This window comes from Euleptes europaea, chromosome 2 (assembly GCF_029931775.1).
Source record: "Euleptes europaea isolate rEulEur1 chromosome 2, rEulEur1.hap1, whole genome shotgun sequence".
Lineage (NCBI taxonomy): Eukaryota > Metazoa > Chordata > Lepidosauria > Squamata > Sphaerodactylidae > Euleptes > Euleptes europaea.
This window is the reverse complement of record NC_079313.1, coordinates 22399659-22418519: the sequence shown is the minus strand read 5'-3', so window position 1 is coordinate 22418519 and position 18861 is coordinate 22399659. Positions and strand designations below refer to the sequence as shown.

The window sequence follows — 18861 nt, the reverse complement described above, 5'->3', positions numbered from 1 at the left end:
ATGATACTAGAATTTAACCCCTGACTGTGTTTTACTTATACACAATTAATGGGTTGGATTCAAAGTACTGTCAATGGTAGAAAGCTTTTGAAATGGGAACCCCCCCCCCACACACACACACACACACACACTGGCCCACTGGATCTCCTGAATAGTACTCCTTGACGTCAGGGAAGAAGAAGAAGAAGAGTTGGTTTTTATATGCCGATTTTCTCTACCTTTTAAGAAGAATCAAACCAGCTTACAATCTCCTTCCCTTCCCCTCCCCACAACTGACACCCTGTGAGGTTGGTGGGGCTGAGAGAGTGTGACTTCACAGTTTAGGTGGGAAAGAGTTGGAGTCTGCAGTGGGAAGGGTGATTAGCTAAAATGATTCCTCTTTTCTCGGTCGAAAAGTGCCAGTCAATTTCATATATATTAAATCAGTCCAATGATATTTTTACTTGAGTACTACTCGGTACTGTTTTTGACTTGCCTATCATATCCTAATTTTAAAATTTCATTACAGATCTATTTAATAAATGCTACAGATTACTAGGATACAATAAATTGTTTGGTGCTAAAAATATATTGAAAGGTTGATAGCATGTTCTCCAAAGTATACAAGGAAGAGGACATTGAATGGCTTGATCTCAAGATTGTTGCGCAGAGCAAAACAAATATTACCGTATTTTTCACTCCATAAGACGCACTTTTTTCCTTCTCAAAAGTGAGGGGAAATGTGGGTGCGTCTTATAGAGCGAATGTGCGCACAGAGCCGGCTGGGCGCGCTGGGAGGCAGCCAGGGAAAGCTGCCTCGCGCCGTTCCAGCACGCCCAGCCGGCACTGTGCGCCCGCCCAGCCCGCTCTGTGCGCTTGCTCGCCTCCCAGCTGGGAAGCGGAGGGGGGGCGGCTTGGCCCGCCCGCCCGCCTCCTCCCCGCCCGCTCTGAGCGCTTGGCGCGCCTCTCCCGCCCGGCTCCTCCCAGCTCGCTCTGAGCTCTTGGAGCGCCCGCCCGCCTCCTCCCCGCCCGCTCTGAGCGCTTGGCGCGCCTCTCCCGCCCGGCTCCTCCCAGCTCGCTCTGAGCTCTTGGAGCGCCCGCCCGCCTCCTCCCCGCCCGCTCTGAGCGCTTGGCGCTTGGCGCGCCCGCTCCCTGCCCGCATTTTTAGAGGAGGAAAACAAGATTTTTTCTTGTTTTCCTCCTCTAAAAACTAGGTGCGTCTTATGGAGCGGTGCGTCCTATGGAGCGAAAAATACGGTAAACGTGTACCTCAGTTTTGTCAAGAATAAAATTGGGGGGTGTCTCCACATAGATTTTGTTGTTTGCAAATATATATATTTTTTAATTCAGGCTTTCATTGAAGATAGAGCCTGGGACCAGTACTCCCCGTTCTGCTGCATCTCGTGAAGATTTAGTAGGTAGGTGTTTATCAGAAGTTGGTAAAGGTAGATTATGAACCCCTCTTTGGTCTCATTCCACTGTGAAATTGTCTATTAAAGTTATATACTGATTTCATCAAGATCTTCTCAGATTATTGTTTAGCCCAGGATTATGTTTCCAGCATACACTGGTGCTTTTCAGACCTTTCTTCTCTCCGATGCCCTTGTACCCACTGAAAAACTTCTGGAAGTGGCTAGAGAGATAAACTGAGCAGTGGTTTGTTCAATGTTGCAGCAGTGGGCACTTCAAGTGACATGTTTGATACTTTGTATCCTACAGGACTGAATACCTCGATTGATTTAGCATGCTATTTGTAACATAATATATGTAACAGCTGTCTCTTTAATTGAACGCAGTTTTTCTGTAATGTAAAATGTAACTGTCTCTTTAATGGTTGATTCTTACATGTGACGGCACCATTTAAAATTAAGGTCAGTATCTTTGGTAAATTGCCAACGCAGAGAATGTTAATAACAGCCAGCGTGTGAGCATGATGCTCTATCTTCTCTCTATTTTCTCCCTTGTTTAAGCCAATTGCTAGCATATTCATGTTAATTATTATTTCGTAATTAGTATTATGTACTAATTTATGATATAGTGGTCCCTGAAGAAGGCGTTAATCGCTGAAACAGAAAGATCACCGGGCTCCAACTGCACCTCTGAATTGCTACTCCCAAGAAGCATATCTGTGGAAGAAAGGGAGGTTGGCACCCCCTTTCATGGACTTACCTATAATACTGTTATTTGTTTGTAACAAGGCATAGTCCTCTCTTCGGCGTTACTTTTAAGGCAATAATTAACAACACAGGTTTTTGCCTACATACTATCAGTGGTGGATATGTTATTAAATACCACTACTTTATAATCATTGTGTCTAGCTTTGTGAAGTGCTGTTTCTAGTTTGCTGAGTATCCTACAGCACGCTAACCTTTGTTTACCACAAACTGCCAGGTAGTAGCAGGAGATCTCCTGCTAATTCAACTGATCTCCAGCCGATAGAGATCAGATCACCTGGAGAAAAATGGCCGCTTTGGCAATTGAACTCTCTGGCATTGAAGTCCCTCCCTTCCCCAAACCCCGCCCTCTTCAGGCTCCGCCCCCAAAATATCCCACCGGTTGAGAAGAGGAACCTGGCAACCCTAGTCCACAACCTCTTTCCTGTACCTGAAGCCTCAGTCACTTGAAGTGCCCACTGCTGCAACATTGAACAAACCGCTGCTCAGTTTATCTCTCTAGCCACACCAGAACTGCCTAGTTATTTGGCGAGACCAATGTACCAAAACAAGCACTCCCCTAAAAGGGAGACAGAGAATCTTAAAAGCACTTTCCATGACACATTTTAATTAATTCTACAAGGGCATTGCCTTAGAAGGGGTTGGCCACAATTCTGAAATAGATCCACCAGTCACATGTCTTTATATCCTGTTCAATTCATGTGTGAGTTAAATGCTTTCAAATTGCTTTTGACTTGTGTTGACCCTATGAACTAATGACCTCCAAAATGTCCTGTCGTTAATAGCCTTGCTCAGGTCTTGCAAACTGAGGGCCATGGCTTCCTTTTAGAGAGTCAGTCAGTCTCATGCTGGGCCTTCCTCTTTTCCGTCAGCCTTCTACTTCTCCTAGCCTGATTGTCTTTTTCAGTGACTCTTGTCTTCTCAGATTCATGCTACTACCGTGTTTATCCTATTATACTTACCTAGAGAAAAGGAAGTGACAGCAGGTTTCCTTTCCTTTCCTTTTATCCCTTAGAAGCTCCTTGATCCATTGATCTTGAGCAGCATATAACTAGTATTTGAGGGATATAAGGACTGAAACAAATCTTGCCACTGACAATGTAGCCTTCGGATCCCTATCGCTTAGTAGAAAAGGCATTATGTCAGACACAGAGGCATTAGATTTGTAATTTAAAAGGGGGAAATATAATGTGATTGAAGTTCCTTGTAAAAGCGCCATTCCAAAAGGGCATGAGCTAGTGAATCGATAGCACTAGAAGAGCAAGGACAGGTCCTGTCTGAATATGGTATATTCAAAATTCTGCCCTGCATAACCATAGAGGGGTTGGCATTCAATCTAGCTAAACAAAAAGCTCTAGAACAGTGGTGGCGAACCTATGGCAAGTGTGCCAGAGGGGGCACTCAGAGCCCTCTCTGTGGGCACGCACACCATCGCCCTAGCACAGAGTTCGCCTGAGTTCGTTACTAGAAAGCCAGAGGGACGCAGGGCCGGGCTGCTCCCCTCCCCCTCTCCACGTGCGCCTGAGGGCATTTCTCACATCACCCGCCCCTCTGCCCAGCAGCCCAATGGGAGCACTTCCTCCCTCCCCTGTCACATGCGGCAGGGCGGCTCACATGCCGGGCAGCTCACATGCGGCATGAGGGTGTGGCGAAGGGCAGCAGCCTGTTGAGTCTGTAGCGAAGGTGATTCCCGTGGTGGGGTTGGAGAGGAGCTAGGATGGAGGGGAGCACAGCTCACAGTGTGGCATAGCTGGAGGGAAGCAGAGCGCTCCCACCTTTCAGTGAAATCCCCTACTAAAAGATTGCTTTCCTTACTTTGTTTGGATCATCTTATGCTTGTGAGCAGCTGTTTTCAGCTTTGGATTTATCAAATCTGATACCTGAAACAGACTAACAGATGACCTGAGTGCATGTGTTGCTGTCAAACTTACAAAGTATGAGCCAAGGTTAGACAAATTATCAGCATGCATACAACAGCAAAAATCACATTAATTGTTCAAAAGCATGCCAAATACAAACTTTTACCTTTCAATGAAAAGTTGTTTGTATCATTGAAAGCTCTGTTATTGTGTTTTTCTTTTAAGACAAAAGATGTTAATGTATGAGTTGTTTTTTCTAAACTCAGTATTCAGGTTAAATTGCCGTGTTGGCACTTTGCGATAAATAAGTGGGTTTTGGGTTGCAGTTTGGGCACTCGGTCTCTAAAAGGTTTGCCATCACTGCTCTAGAAAGACGAGGAGTTGTCAAATAATATGTATAAGCAGGCAAACCACGTTGTGGTAGTATTCCAAAGAACTGGGATGAACAAATGCGGCGAGCACGAAAAGTAGTGCTGTTATAATCAAGCTCTTTAATGCGCGTTTTAATTTTGGTGAAAGCTTCAGTTTTCCCAAGATCTAATAACATATCCTGTGAGAAGCCCAACAATGACAGTTTCTCATCTAAGATTTTTTGCCATGAGGATTTAAAAGGGTCGTGCTTCAGATAAGCTAGGAACCCCTCAGTGCTAAAGCACAGTTTAAGATGTAATTTAAAGGCAGTATAGATTAAACAAGAGAGGAGCAAGGAGGGAACATTGTCTAACTCCTTTGGCCAGTTCAAAGGGCTCAGTTAGTTCTCCTTGGTCGCCACAGCAAACCTGAGCTGTGAGTTCAGTATGAAATTGTTGAATGAGCCATAGTAACCTCCCATCCATAGTAGAATTTTATAGTTTCAACCATAGCCTCTCCCTTGGGATGGTATCAAAAGCTCCCTTAAGATCCATAAAACCCGCGTAAAGGGTGCCATTTTGGGGGGAGGAATATTTCTCGGCTGAGTGAGAGAGCACTAAACAATGGTCCGTGACAGACCAACCCCTTCTGAAGCCAATCTGCTCCCAGCCAAGGATGTCATTACTCTCAACCCAGTCCAACAGCCTCTTTAATAAGTAGGAGGAATACAATTTGCCTAAGCAAGACAAAAGGCTGATTGGATGATAACAGCTTGGGTCAGAGCGCTGACCCTTTTTGAAGATTGGAACAATAATAGTATGTCTCCAAGATTTTGGAATGGCTCCTGATGCATTAATTTGTGTAAATACAGGAGGATAGCAGGTTTCAGGGATTTTTGTCACTGGTTTCCTTGATAAGATTTAGTTTAAAACAGATTTTACAAAAGTGAAGCAAACTGGAATATTGGCATCAAGTGCAAAAATGTTACCTTTTGATGTTGGAAAAAAGTAACTAAAGCTCTTTGAACGCTTCTGCAGTAAAAATAGTTTTGTTCCCCTCCATTTGAACCCTGTGATGAGTCTGAACATTCATTCACATCTAGAGAATGAATAATATTATCAAGCCACATATCCATATGTAGCAATACTCTGAGCTTCTAGTACCTGAACAGCCAGGCATTTAACATGAGATGGGAGACCTTTGACATATTTGGAAAAACCTTAGATTGCAGAAGTATATCCCAGTATTCCTACAGAGATTGTCTACTTATCAAGTGGGCAGCTTACATAACTCAGCCATTGGAGTCCCTTCTTCCAAAAGAGCAACTTCCTAGTATGTGTGCTAGAAGTATCTCAGCACTAGGAGGAGGGATGTATCAGTACTTCAGATTTCACAGATCTTGAGTGTTGTCACATCCACTGCGGCCAGATTAGTTTCAGACAAAAATTAGTCCCCAGAAGCTAGTTGTATGAAGAGGTTCTAGTGATATACCTTATTTTATAATAATATGTGCTGAACCTGTTTAAAACTTCAGTAAAAATATTTCAGGATGCTTTTCTTTGTGTCACTAGAATCACGTATAAGAATCCATGTTCACATTTTTCAGCCCTACTCTGAGCACAGAAGCTGAAGGATTGTAATACGGCTATAAGTACTGAGCTAAAAATGGTTTCATTCATCCACAGGCCCTGAAGTTGGAGCTTCTCCACAAAGTATACGAAAAAATGCTGCAGCTGAAGGACCATTGCTACCGCCAACTCCTCCCTCCCCTAGGAACCTGATGCCACACGGGCATAGAAAATGTCATAGTTTAGGATACAAGTCAGTGGCTGGTTTTTAAATTAATCTAAAATCCAATGTTTTAGCATGTTCACATCCATTTTGTTACCCATTTTATTTCATAAGACCAAGAAATTGTTTTTAAAACCCATACATTTGTTCTTTGTACACTTTTCACCATTTGGCTTAGCACTAAATGTATAGAGCTCCTTACGGGGTTTTTTTTGGTAATGATTTTATTCATTTTTTGAAGGGGGTACAGAAAAAGAAAAACAGGAAAAGACAAATAGGGTAGATTTTACAGGTTATCTTGTCCGTGCCCAGTGAAGCACGTCTTCATAACATGTTTTTCCCCTATTATTATTATTGTTATTCTTGATCTTTTGGAGATACAGGAGAGTGAAGGGGGGATAAACATGGGGAATAAGGAAATGGTGCGTGTGCTATGATCCCGCAACCCACTTCTAGTTTTGCACCTAGTAGAACTCCATGTGGTTCTACTCAACTCATTTTTAAGTTGTTCTGAAATGTTGTCTATAAAAATGTTTGGTCTGTATCATGGTAAAATTGGCGGGTTCTTTCTGCTGTGGCTTGGGTGAAACCCTAGCTGCACTGTTCTTGCAGTCTGCTTATGACCTAGATCAGTTTTCATCCGTATTTTTCATAGAATGGTTGCCACTTTTGTTGATGCTCTTCTAGTTGCATGCCGTTGATTAAGTTTGTCAGTCTTGCCATCGTTGCGTACTCCATCATTTTTGTAATCCATTCAGAGATTTTTGGAGTTTCCTTGTTTTTCCAGTATCTTGCATAGAGAACTCTCGCTGCAGTATATTGGAAAACTTCCTTTTGCATGGTCTGTATCTGTGTCGGTACTATTCCCAAGAGCATGGACTTCGGATTTAATTCAATGTCCACCTAAAGCATTTCCAGGATCTCTTTGTGTATTTGCTTCCAAAATTTCTGGGCCTTTTTGTGGGTCTACCATTGGTGGTAAAAGGTTTCTTCTGTTTCTGAGCACTTCTAGCAAGTCGCCTGGTTGAATTTGTACATTGTTTGTAAGTCTATAGGTGCCAGATACCATCGGTAGAACATTTTATACCAATTTTCTCTGATGTCTTGGGACTGAAAATTCGATTTCAGAGGTCCACATCTTCTCCCAATCTTGCATTGGGATCGTTTCCCCAAAGTTCTGCATCCATTTTATCATGCATGTTTTGACTTGTTCCTCAGCAGTCTCCATGGTCAGCAGCATCTTGTAGATTTTGGAGAGCAAGTGATCTTGGGATTTGGTTATCAGTTGTTCAAATATCGTGGGTGTCTTGGTTAGGATTAGGGTTAGGGTTGTATTCAGTCTTTAGTCCGTGGATTACTTGGTGATATGCAAACCATGTTATTCAGACGTTTTCTGCCCTTAGCTCCTCAGGTGTTTTGATCTGGCCATTCTCCTTCACGAGCCCACCATAAGTCAGGTAGTCGTTATTTTTCCTACCTCCCAGATCCAGGTATGCTTCAATAGGTGACATCAGGTTTGACACATGCGGACTAAGCGTCCATCTCAGGGAGTTCCAGGTTTTCAACAGACTGAAGGTAATGGAATCCCGGTGCAGAGACTTGGGCAGTATTTTTGGAGTTTTTGACCATAGCCAAAAATGAAAGCCTTTTCCTAGCGGGGCTTTTTCCAGTCTGATTTTTCAGTCTTCTGGGTATAAAACCTAATCCGTAATGGCTACTAGCGTGGCCGCCTGGTGGTACAGAAGCAAGTTTGGTAGTGACAGTCCTCCCCTCTCTGTGTCATCTTGTATCACCGCAAACCTGACTCTGGGTTTCTTTCCTCTCCAGACGAATTTGTTAATAGCTCTTTGCCATTGATTTATTAGTGTTTTGTTTATGTCTATTGGTATTGTTTGGAAAAGAAAAGTTTATTCTTGGTAGTACGTTCATCTTGATTGTGGAGATTCTGCCAAGCCAAAATTTTTGTAACCTGTTCCATCGGTCTAAATCTTTCTCGATTTTGGACCACGTCTCTCTGTAGTTCAAGTTGAATAGAGTGTCGTTTCCAGTTGAGATTCTTATTCCCAGATATTTGACACTCTTCTTTGGAGTTGAGCACTGGATGATTTCTTGGATTTCCGATTTTTTCTGGTTGGTCAGATTATAAAAGATGATATTGGTCTTTTGTGTGTTTAACTTATATCCGGAGAAGTAGCTGAAACTGTTGATTTCGTGTTTGATTGCTTCGATCGAAGCCTTTGGATCTTGACAGATCAACGCTACATCGTCTGCATAGCTTCTAATCTTGTATTCCTGATCTTCAAATTTTAGTCCTTTGATTTTGTTGTTTAGTCTTTTTTTGTTAGCCCGTGCTTCCATGGCTAGGTTGAATAATAGTGGTGCTAGTGGGCATCCTTGTCTTGTTCCCTTCTTTATGGTGAAGTTGTCCGCTAGTGCCCCATTAATCAACAGTCTTGCACTTTGGGTTGTGTATATTGCCCGTATTGCAGTTATGAATTCCTTCCCGCAGTCCATATGCTGTAATGTCGCTAGAAGAAAGTTCCGTGATACTTTGTCGAATGCTTTCTCCTCATCCAAAAATAGCATTGCAGCCTTTTTTTGTGCATTTTGACATGTATTGCTGCTAATCCCACTCTTACATTGTCAATTGCCTTCTTAGAATGAAGCCCGTCTGGTCTGGATGGATTATCTTGAGAACTCATTTTTTGAACCGCTCAGTTAGGATGGTCGTTAGAATTTTGTAATCCGCATTTAGTAGGGATATGGGTCTGTAGGCCTTAGGTAAGTGTTTCTCTCGTTCGTCCTTGGGGATGAGTGAGATGTGAACCTTGCCAGGACCTCGGTATCTCGCCCTTTTGTAGTATGTCGTTGTAGACCTGTTCTAGAATTGGGATCAGAGAATCCTCGAGCGCTTTGTAGTAGCTTGCTGTTAGGCCATCTGGACCTGGTGCTGTGTTGGGTTTTAGCTTCTTGAATGCGTCCTTGATTTCTTGTGTCGTAATCTTGGTTAAGTAGTTGTCGATCGTCGTCGGTGAATTCTTTTAGATTGGCAGATTTAATATAGTCTTCTAGTCCCAGTTGCTCCGTATCTGTATTGTGATATAAGTCCGCGTAGTAAGTTCTGAAAGTCTCGTGGATGTCTTCCTCCTTGTTGGAGAGGCTGTCTCCTTTTTGAACCGCCAGGATTCTTTTCTTTTCCGATTCTCTGTTCAGCGTATTCGCCAGGAGTTTACCTGGTTTATTAGCCTGTTCAAAGTATTTTTGTTTAAAAAATCTCATTTTCTTCTGCATTTCTTCCAATTCTTCCTGTGCAATTCGGTGTTTCAGCTTGAAGATTTCCCTGTAGGTTAGTGGGTCTCCTGATTTTTGGTGCTCTTCTTCTAGTTGACGCAGTCGCTGGTGTAGGTCAGACAGTGCTTGCTCTTTCTTTCTTCAGCCTGGATGCCAGTGCGATTAGCAGTCCCCTCATGTAGGCTTTGCTGGCGTCCCAGATGGATCTGGGCGCCATACCCAGGGTCGTGTTGATCTCAAGAAAGGATTTGATGTCCTTCCAGCATTGTTCCAGAATTTCTTTCCTTAAGAGCAAGTTGTCGTTCATTCTCCATCTTCTTAACCCTGTCCTCGAGCCCCGGGGAGTCATTTCGATGGGATTGTGGTCCGCATAGGTTGCAGATAGGATGTTGACTTCCCCTAGCTTGTTGAGTAGGGAGCTGGATACCCAGGCCATGTCGATTCTTGAGTCAGACTTATGTCGGGTAGAGAAGAAAGTGTAGTCTCTTTCCACTCGATGCTTGTATGACATGCATCATACAATGCCTGTGAGATTCCAGTCTTCCAGAAATTGAAAGACCAACGTCGGTAGTTTGCCGCCTTTGTATTTCGTTGATTTGTCCAATTTTGTATTCATCACTCCGTTCATGTCTCCCATGATCAGTATTTCTCCTTGCTGAAAATCCGTTAGTTCCCGAAAAAATGACCTGAAAAATGTTTCCTTCGCTTGGTTCGGAGCATAGATGTTGGCTGCTGTGAACTTTTGACCACCCGCCCCTTGCATTAATAGGATCAGGTACCTTCCCTTTCCATCTTTAATTGAGTCAATTACTGTCAGATTGCTGCTTTTGACATAGATTGCTACACCTCGTTTCTTGGTTCGTGATGATGAGGCAAACAGTGCCCCTAGTTTGTTGCATTGCGAGTACTTTTCTTGTGAGTCTCTGGTGTGGGTTTCCTGGAGGCAAGTAATGTCTGATGATGTTTTCAAGAGCTTGTGGAATATCTTTTTCCTTTTGGCTGGAGAGAATGTTATTCTGTTGATCTGAATTCTCTCTGTTGTGCGTGTGCTTAGGTCGGCTCGCTCCACGTCTACGATCTCCTCTGTTGATGCTCTTCTCTTTCGGTCTTTTCTAATCTCTGTGTCACATGTGGGGCTGTAGCTCTCGTATCGTTTGAAGTGTTCCCTTGGTCTTTCCGATTGGAAAGAATGGTCAGAGGATAGTTCGTCTATAAGTCGGTCAGCTTCTGCTTTATTTCTAACGATCCTTCTTCCTCTTGATAGATGTTTAAGGTGTAAGGTGCAAGCCAACAAAATCTTATGTTCTTTTGGTGAAGTATAGTTCTCAGTTCGTCTAGTTGTTTTCTCTTTTGGAGGACCGCAGGTGATAAGTCTGTGAGGACTGAGATGTCTCTCTCTTTGTATGACAGTCTCTTGTCTCTTTGTGCCCGGAGTATTTCGTCCCTGGCTTTCTGGCTAGAGAATTTTACCAAGATGTCTCTTGGTGTTCGGAATTTTCTTGTGAAGGCTGAGTCAATTCTGAATGTCTTGTTGATTTGCAGGAAGTCTTGCCTGAAACCATATGCTTCTTGCAGCAAGTCTTGTAGTTCGGCTTCCAAGTTTGTTAATCCAAAGGTTTCAGGCAGGCCTCTGAGTTTTAAATTATTTCCACGATTGATGGTGTCCTGAAGGTCAAACTTTTCTTCCACTTTTTGATGTTTCGCCTCGTGTGCCTGAAGTGTTGTTTGCTGCTCTAGCTTCTCTTCTAGCTTCTGATGTTTCAGTTGTAGTATTTTGATATCTCTGGCATTGTTGTCAATTTTCTTGTCTATCCTTTGCAGCGACTCCTGGATGCTTTGTTTGGTGTCGTCTTGTCTTTTTTTGTTGTCTTCACCAAGTTGTATTATCAGAGACTTGAGGTCATCCATTTGTGAGTCTTCTTCTTCTTGGGTTTTGGTCTTTTTCCTCGTTTTTGTCATCTCTGAGGTGCTGACTGCTTTCGGGTGTGGGGACCCGGAGGTTCACTGCAGTCGGTAGTTTATCTAGCTGATGGATTTAGAGCAGCACACAGCATTGCGCCGCCCTCTCAACTGATCCCTGACTGCCGGCTATCCTGTAGCGGCACGACTTCGGGTCTACAATTGTGGCAGTCGGTTCTCAGCTCAGTATTCAGGGTTGCACGGCTTCATCCGATATGATCAGCCCAGCGCAGGCACAGCTTCAGATCAACATCAGTTTAGAAGAGGTTCAATTCGTCAATGCCCAGTGGTGTGCAGCTCTTGAGATAACCAATTTGGGGCAGTGTATGAGATTGCACAACTCTCTCAATCTACCTCTGGCTTTCAGTCAGCCGAGCAGTACAATCAACCTAACTTAGGCACAGCTTCCACTCAGCTACAGTTAAAATCTATGTTCAATTTGATTACACCCCTTAGTTAAGTACAGTCAGTTTAATGTAAACACAGCTTCGAGTCCTTGTCAGGTAGAATTAGGTTTAAATACATCAATATTCAGGATTGTACCACAATCAAATACGGTCAGTTCAATGTAAACACAGCTTCAAGTCAATATCAGGTAGAATCAGGTTTAAATTAATATTCAGGATTGCACCACTTAATCAATTACGGTCAGTTCAATGTAAACACAGCTTCAAGTCAATATCAGGTGAAATCAGGTTTAAATTCATCAATATTCAGGATTGTACCACTTAATCAAATACGGTTAGCCTAGTGTCGATGCATCCTCCACTCGACATCAGATAGAATCAGTTTTCAATTAATCAATGACCAGGATTATACAATTTATTCAAATTCATAAAATCACCGTTCTTAGGGTTAAAGTGATTAGTCTTGTTAGGTTTGCTGTTAGGGAGTTCAGTATAGTGTCCAAATAACTGTTAGTATGAGGTAGGAATATTTAAAATTAGTTTTGAGCCTTTGGTTAACCAGGGGAGATAAGAGAGCTTCAAGAAAGAGAGAAAAATCTTGATTATTTCTCCAGCTCAAGGGATATGTTACTGCCACTGTGGGGGAGTAGGGGGTCCTGGTATGAGTTCCACCCCTGGGTGGAGCTGTTGTTCTGAGAGCATAGGTTAGTATTGAGCTGTGTTTAGCTTCCGGATCGCACCGCTCTGTGTTATTCTCCCAAGCCGCTGCTGCCGGTTGGCCTGCCCTCGGCACTCACTCCGCGCCCCCACCGCTGTCTCCCAGCGCGTCCGAGTCCCAGCAGCCTTGGCTCTTCGGTGCCCGTCCTGGGCACCTGCTCTTGCCCCCTCATGCCTGGGCTCCAGCTCACCCCGGCGCTCTTCTGTGCACCCGCTGCTGCCTCCCCGCTCGCACACTCCCTGATCTTCTTTGGCGCCCAGTCCACGTGCCCGCCACCACCACTGTGTTCTGGCTGCCTGCTAGTCTGCCACACGCCTGTCGCTGGTGGCTCCTGCTCCAGCGCGCGTTTCTTGCGCCTGGCTCTTCCCCCCCCCCATCAGGTCCCGCTCAGCCCTTGATTGTTCGGCACCTGGTCGACAAGCCCGCCGCCTCAGCCTTGTGCTTTTTGGGTCACCACTGGCACTGAGAATGGTCCCTCTCCTCTCTCTCCCACCACTGCTCTCAGCTAGCTGCCCATGAGCCTTTCAGCACCACTCGCTCCCTCTGCCCCGTGCCGGCCTCGCGGTTCTCCGGGCGATGCACTCTGCCCAGGTTCTCTGCTGGGTCTCCTGGGCCTCTCCGGGTTCCAGTTGAATGGCCCTCTCTCTCGGGAGGTGGTGGAGTGAGTACCCCCTCTGGGCCGCTATTCTGTTGGTTATGGCACCGGGGGTTATTGTTTCAGTTGTGCCCGGTTGCCATTTTAGTCACCTTTCTCCTCCTTGACCTTTGGGGGGGGTTGTTGTTTTAAAAGTCACTCATGCGGATCGCTGTAGAGGTTTGGCTTCACTCCACTCACCGGTCGAGAGTTGTTGGGTGCTGGTCGCCGGTATGCTGCCTCTCGGTCTTCCGAAGCAAGGGAGGGAGAGGGGAGGGCAAGGGGTGGCTGGCTCGGGAGGACCTGGTGCGGCACGAGCCACTGTGGACTCACTCCGATGGGTGAACCTGATCTCACAGATCCCGGTCCACTGGAAGGGGTTTCCGGATCCTCGGTTTCAGCTTGCCGGGGCTTCTAGGAGTGTTAGAAGCCTGTCCTTGCTGGTACAGTGGTGAGCAGCTAGCGCGGGCTCTACTGCTCGACCGCCATCTTTTCTGTCCTCCCCTTAAGGGTTTTTTGTTTGGTTATAAATATAGCAATGTTGTTTGCATATAGAAAGAAAAAGAATTAAGACATGTTGTGGTCACATTGAACTCATAGAGCGTGCTTTCTCTTTAGCAAGCCTGTACCCAAAGCAGATCAGCCATGTTGAGTAGCTCAAGAAGGACTTGACATGCCTGCCTGTTTAGGATTACAAAAACAGGGAGGTTGTCAAGTCTTTTGACAGCCTACAATACATGGGTAATGGGCTAGTTTTGGCTTGGCCAGTCACAAATTGTGCAAGCAAGTTTTGTAAAATTTCTTACCATTTGAAGCATTCTCTGTAGTCTCTCTGTAGTCTCATGAGTTAATGAGACTAACAGCGCTTTCCTAAGCCTGAAGGGCGAAAGCCCTTAGGAGGCCAGGAAGGCGCTGCGCCGGCGTTTGGGGCCCCCGCGCCAGTGTCTTGGCTACTTATGATGGCGTTAGTGGCCCGAATGCCAGCGGGAAGGCCCAGACATCGGTCTTTGGGGGCTTCCGCGGCAGCGCCACCCCAGGACACCGACAGGGCTGTCCGCCGGCGTCCCACCCGTGTAAAGGCCTGCGCCGGCATCCCGGCGTCCCAGAAGGCATTCCCGGGGCAGGCCAGGGGGAGGAGCTGCCATTAGGCAGCTTCCTGTCCCCTTTCGCCCCGGGAATGCCGGTGCCGAGAAGAGCGAGGCTGCGCCTGCTTTTTCGCAGGTGCAGCCTCTCTTTTCTTGATGGGGCAAAAAGTCCCTGTTTCACACAAAAAAAGCCTCTAAAAGGCTTTTTTCATTTTACGGTGTACAGGAAATGTCTTAGGAGGCGGTGTGGCAGTGCGTCCCTACCATCCACACACGCTGCAATTTAGGAATGCTCTGCAAATGATCAGACCATCTTCATTAATTTCCTAAATCCTAAAAAGTGAAGAAAAAAATTACACAAACGCATAAAGGACTAACACTTTTTGAACTTGAATACAAAATGTTCCGGAGTTTTACTGTCATATTGCACATATGGCACCGTGAATGGTGTATGCCCCAAGGAGCCATGCCTTTCTCGCTCTGAGAGAGAAGGGCATCTATGATTGGGTGCTTCAGCTTTGCATGCTTCGGGAGGCAGGACCTAAAAAGATTTCACTCCCACTTCCTGTTTCCTGGGACCGCCCCCATCTCTTCAGTTCTTTCCTGCCTCGCTATCGGGAGAGCGTGTTTTTTAGCAGCTCTCTGCTCAGCTTTTTGAAAGGTTCCTCTTGTATTCTACCTTTACCTAACCTTACCCTCCCTAACCCTTCCCTTTGTGGCTCATACTGTCTGTCAGTCCCTGTGTCCTTTTTGTTCCCTCAGAGATTTTTTCTCTGCGGGTGAGGGGGTAGTAATATGTTTCCCGCCAAAACAAGATGGCGGAGGGTCGACCAGACCAATTTATTATGCAGGGCGACCTGGACCCTTCCCTTCTGAGGCCAGCCATGGAAGGGGATCAGCCCTCCTGCAGCCAGTTGGCAGGCGCTCAGGCTAAAACTAAAAAAGCCGCGCCTAGAAAAAAGAAAGCCAGCTCGGCGCGGGGGAAAGCGGCGAAACGCCTCCTCACGGCCGCCCGGGTTCAAAAAGCCCCAAAGCTCCGCAAAGTGAGCGCAGAGCCAATACAATCTGGTGGCGCTCAGGGACACACAGCGGCCCAGACCGCTCCGATCCCAGCTCCTCTTCCCGAGCATTCAACGGCTATTGCCGTTACGACTCCGGGCCGCGGCGCAGAGCACACAGCGATTACGGTCGCTCAGACTCCACAAGATGGCGCCGCTTCAACTTGCCCAGGGCCTGCCGCCACAGCAGCCACCGGTAATGTACCCCCGACTTCGGTCATCGTGGGGGCGGGGGGACTGGAATTTCTACGCGCTGAATTCGCAGCGCTTATCAGGGATTCCTTTGCGGAGGGGCTGCGCATGGTTAATTTAGCCCCCCCCCACCCCCCCTCTCGCCTCTACCTCTAGAGAGGCCTCTCCTCCCAGGCGCAGCAAAAGCTCCAAGGTCAGAGCCAAAGCAGGCAAGCTTGGCACGCCTACCTCAGGGTCCGGATCAAGATCCCAGCCGGTTGCCTCGACTGACCAACAGGGGCCTAGTGTCTCCCCCTTTTCCTCGGACGAGGAGGGGGAAGAGAGAGAGGAAGGAGAATTCTCCTCCAGCGGGGAAGAGATAGTGGTTGAAAGTAAACAGAATAGAATTTTTAATGCGGATGATTTCCCCTCTCTCCTGACAAAAACCCTAGCTGCATTAGACCTCTCTGAGGACCCTAAAGGTTGCCCCCCTGAGAAACTAAAAGGGTCAAGGGAATTTTTTCACTTGAATGATTCTCCTTCTACTCTTATCCCAGTCCCAGATTACTTCACAGGACTAATAAAGGCAGAATGGGTCAAGCCCCTAAAGGGGAAAAGGGTCCCCCAAATCACCAAGAAGTTTTATAGCCTGGCTACTGCCTCGGCAGATCTTCTACGTGTACCCACAGTAGAATCCCCTGTATCAGCCCTGCATTCTTCAGACCTGGCCACGGAGGAAGGTCAAGTCATGATCAGAGATCCAGTTGATCGCAAGGTTGACCTGGCCTGCAAGCGCTCCCATGAAGTCTCTGCCCTGGCTGCTAGCGCGTCCATTACCTCAGCTCTCGTATCTAGGGCAGCAATAGTATGGGTCAGGAAGTTAAGCCAACTTATTCCTGAAGACGACAGGAATGCCCTCGAGGGAGTTTCAAGGATTTTAAAAGCTGTCTCCTTCCTGGCCGACGCTTCTCTTGACACCATGGTGTTCTCGGCCAGAGCAATGGCTACTACAGAGCTGCCAGAAGAGCCATGTGGATACGTCCGTGGCAAGTTGAGCACCGATCTAAAATCGTGTTAATGGGCTACCCATATCAGGGCGACAAGCTTTTTGGAGAATCTCTGGAGCCGATCCTTGTTGAAACCAAGGATAAAAAGAAGGACCTCCCCAAGGTCCTACGTAGGGATAATAAATACCCAAGCCAACCTTCCTTTCGGCCCTTTCACCCCCTCTCTCGATACAGACAAGACAATAGGAGAGGTCAATGGAACTCCCAACGTGGTTCCTTTCGTAAAGGTGGCCGATATTCCAGAAACTCCTGCTTCTCCAATCCCCAATCGGATAGAGGAGAGAAGAACCCACGACAACCTAAACAATGACTCCCTACCACAGCCTGTGGGGGGCAGGCTCAACCTTTTCCGGGACCAATGGTCCTCCTCCCACCCAGACTCCTGGGTAATGCGGGTAGTGTCTTCGGGTTATCAAATAGAGTTCTTCAAGAACCCCCCAAATCGGGTGATCCTGTCCCCTCGCCCTCTGAACAAGGAAAAGAAATCCAGAACGCTGGCGGCCATCCAACACCTAGTCGACATACACGCCATAGAGGAAGTCCCTCTATTGGAGCGGAAATCTGGCGTCTATTCTATATTCTTTACTGTTCCAAAAAGAGACGGCAGTTGGCGTGCCATCCTCGACTTAAAATTTTTAAACAAGTTTGTCTATCGAAAGAAGTTCCGCATGGAGACCCTGAAATCCATCTCAGAGGCCCTCAGACCGGGAGATTTTCTTACATCAGTGGATCTCAAAGAAGCATACCTGCACATTCTGATCCATCCTTCCCATCGCAGGTTTCTACGCTTTCAGTTCCACCATCACCACTATTAATTCAGAGCCCTCCCCTTCGGGTTGACCTCTGCCCCGCGGGTATTCTCCAAGATGATGTTGACGCTGGTGGTGCTGGCGCACCAAAGAGGTATAAGAATCTATCCATATCTGGACGATCTCCTGATATGTGCTGCCTCGAAACAACAGAGCTTAGAACACACGTCCATCGTCCTGGAACTACTGGCACTTCACGGTTTCCAGACAAACGTCACCAAGAGCCAACTATCGCCCTCCATGCGCATTCGCCATCTAGGGGTGTATATCGACACGACCAGCAACTTGCTCATATTGCCGGAGGACAAGGTTGCGAAGATCTGCACCATTGCCGAAAAGACGATCTCGGCCAAGTCTTCTCGTCTTATGTCACTGGCCAAATTCCAAGGCCTAATGATATCCTGCATTCCTTCTGTACAGTGGGCGAGGTTGCACGCCCGACCACTCCAGAACTTTCTCAACGTGTACCAACAGGACATTGCGCGGAAACGCGACAGGAACTTAACAGTCCCCGACCAAGTGAAATCCAGCCTGATTTGGTGGTCAGACCCTACGTCCCTGTCCAAGGGTCTTCTATTCATCAGACCTGTTCCAATGGAGATCTTCACCGATGCCTGTCTCTCTGGCTGGGGGGCCACACTCATGGGCAGAGCAGCACAAGGAGTGTGGAACGCTCGAGAAAAAAGACTCCACATCAATGTCCTCGAAACCAGAGCGGTTCTAAAGGCCCTGAAGTTCTTCAAACCACAGATCCGGGGAGCGAACCTCCTAGTCAGAACGGACAATGTGGCCACAAAGGCCCACATCAACAAACAGGGTGGGTCTCGCTCCGTGGCACTCAGCAGAGAGGCCAGATCACTGATGCTCTGGGCCGAAGCCAACCTGTCATTCATATCAGCAGAACACATTCAGGGGACCCTGAATGTGCAGGCAGACTGGCTAAGCAGAGAAACCCTGAACGAAGCCGAATGGTCACTCCATCACGAGGTTTTCCAGCAGATCTCCCAACGGTTCGGTCAACCAACAGTGGACTTGTTCACAGCCCAAGGGAACCAGAAACTAACAAGGTTCTTCACTCGCTACAAACAGCATGGGGCAGAACAGACAGATGCGCTGATAGCCCCTTGGCCCAAGGAACTCCTGTATGCCTTCCCTCCGTTCCCCCTGATTCCACGAGTACTAAGACGCATAAGGGATCTCCAGGCTTCAGTGACTCTAGTAGCTCCTTACTGGCCTCGTCGACCATGGTTCCCAGTTCTGATGGAGTTGTCCACCCAGGAACCTTGGAGGTTACCGAACAGAGAAGACCTTCTCCATCAAGGCCCAATCCTCCACCCCAACCCAGGATGGTACCATCTGACCGCCTGGGCATTGAAAGGGACCGGTTCCTAGCCCTAGGCTACTCAGCAGAAATTACTGAAACCATTTTAGCGTCCCGTAAACCCTCTACCATCAGGATATACAATGCCTCGTGGAAAGCCTTTACAAGATGGTGTCGTCGCAAAAAA

The 18861-nt window shown here is 46.7% G+C and overlaps 1 protein-coding gene across 2 annotated transcripts in view; it reads left to right on the top strand.

The window, feature by feature from the left end:
* Positions 1–18861, top strand: part of RALGPS2 (Ral GEF with PH domain and SH3 binding motif 2) — a 119141-nt gene that overhangs the window by 80817 nt on the left and 19463 nt on the right. For both annotated transcript variants that reach the window (XM_056844403.1, XM_056844402.1), the window contains exons 10-11: positions 1330–1397; positions 6049–6184. In XM_056844403.1, coding sequence (XP_056700381.1) covers positions 1330–1397; positions 6049–6184 — 204 coding nt within the window. The remainder of the gene's footprint in view (positions 1–1329; positions 1398–6048; positions 6185–18861) is intronic.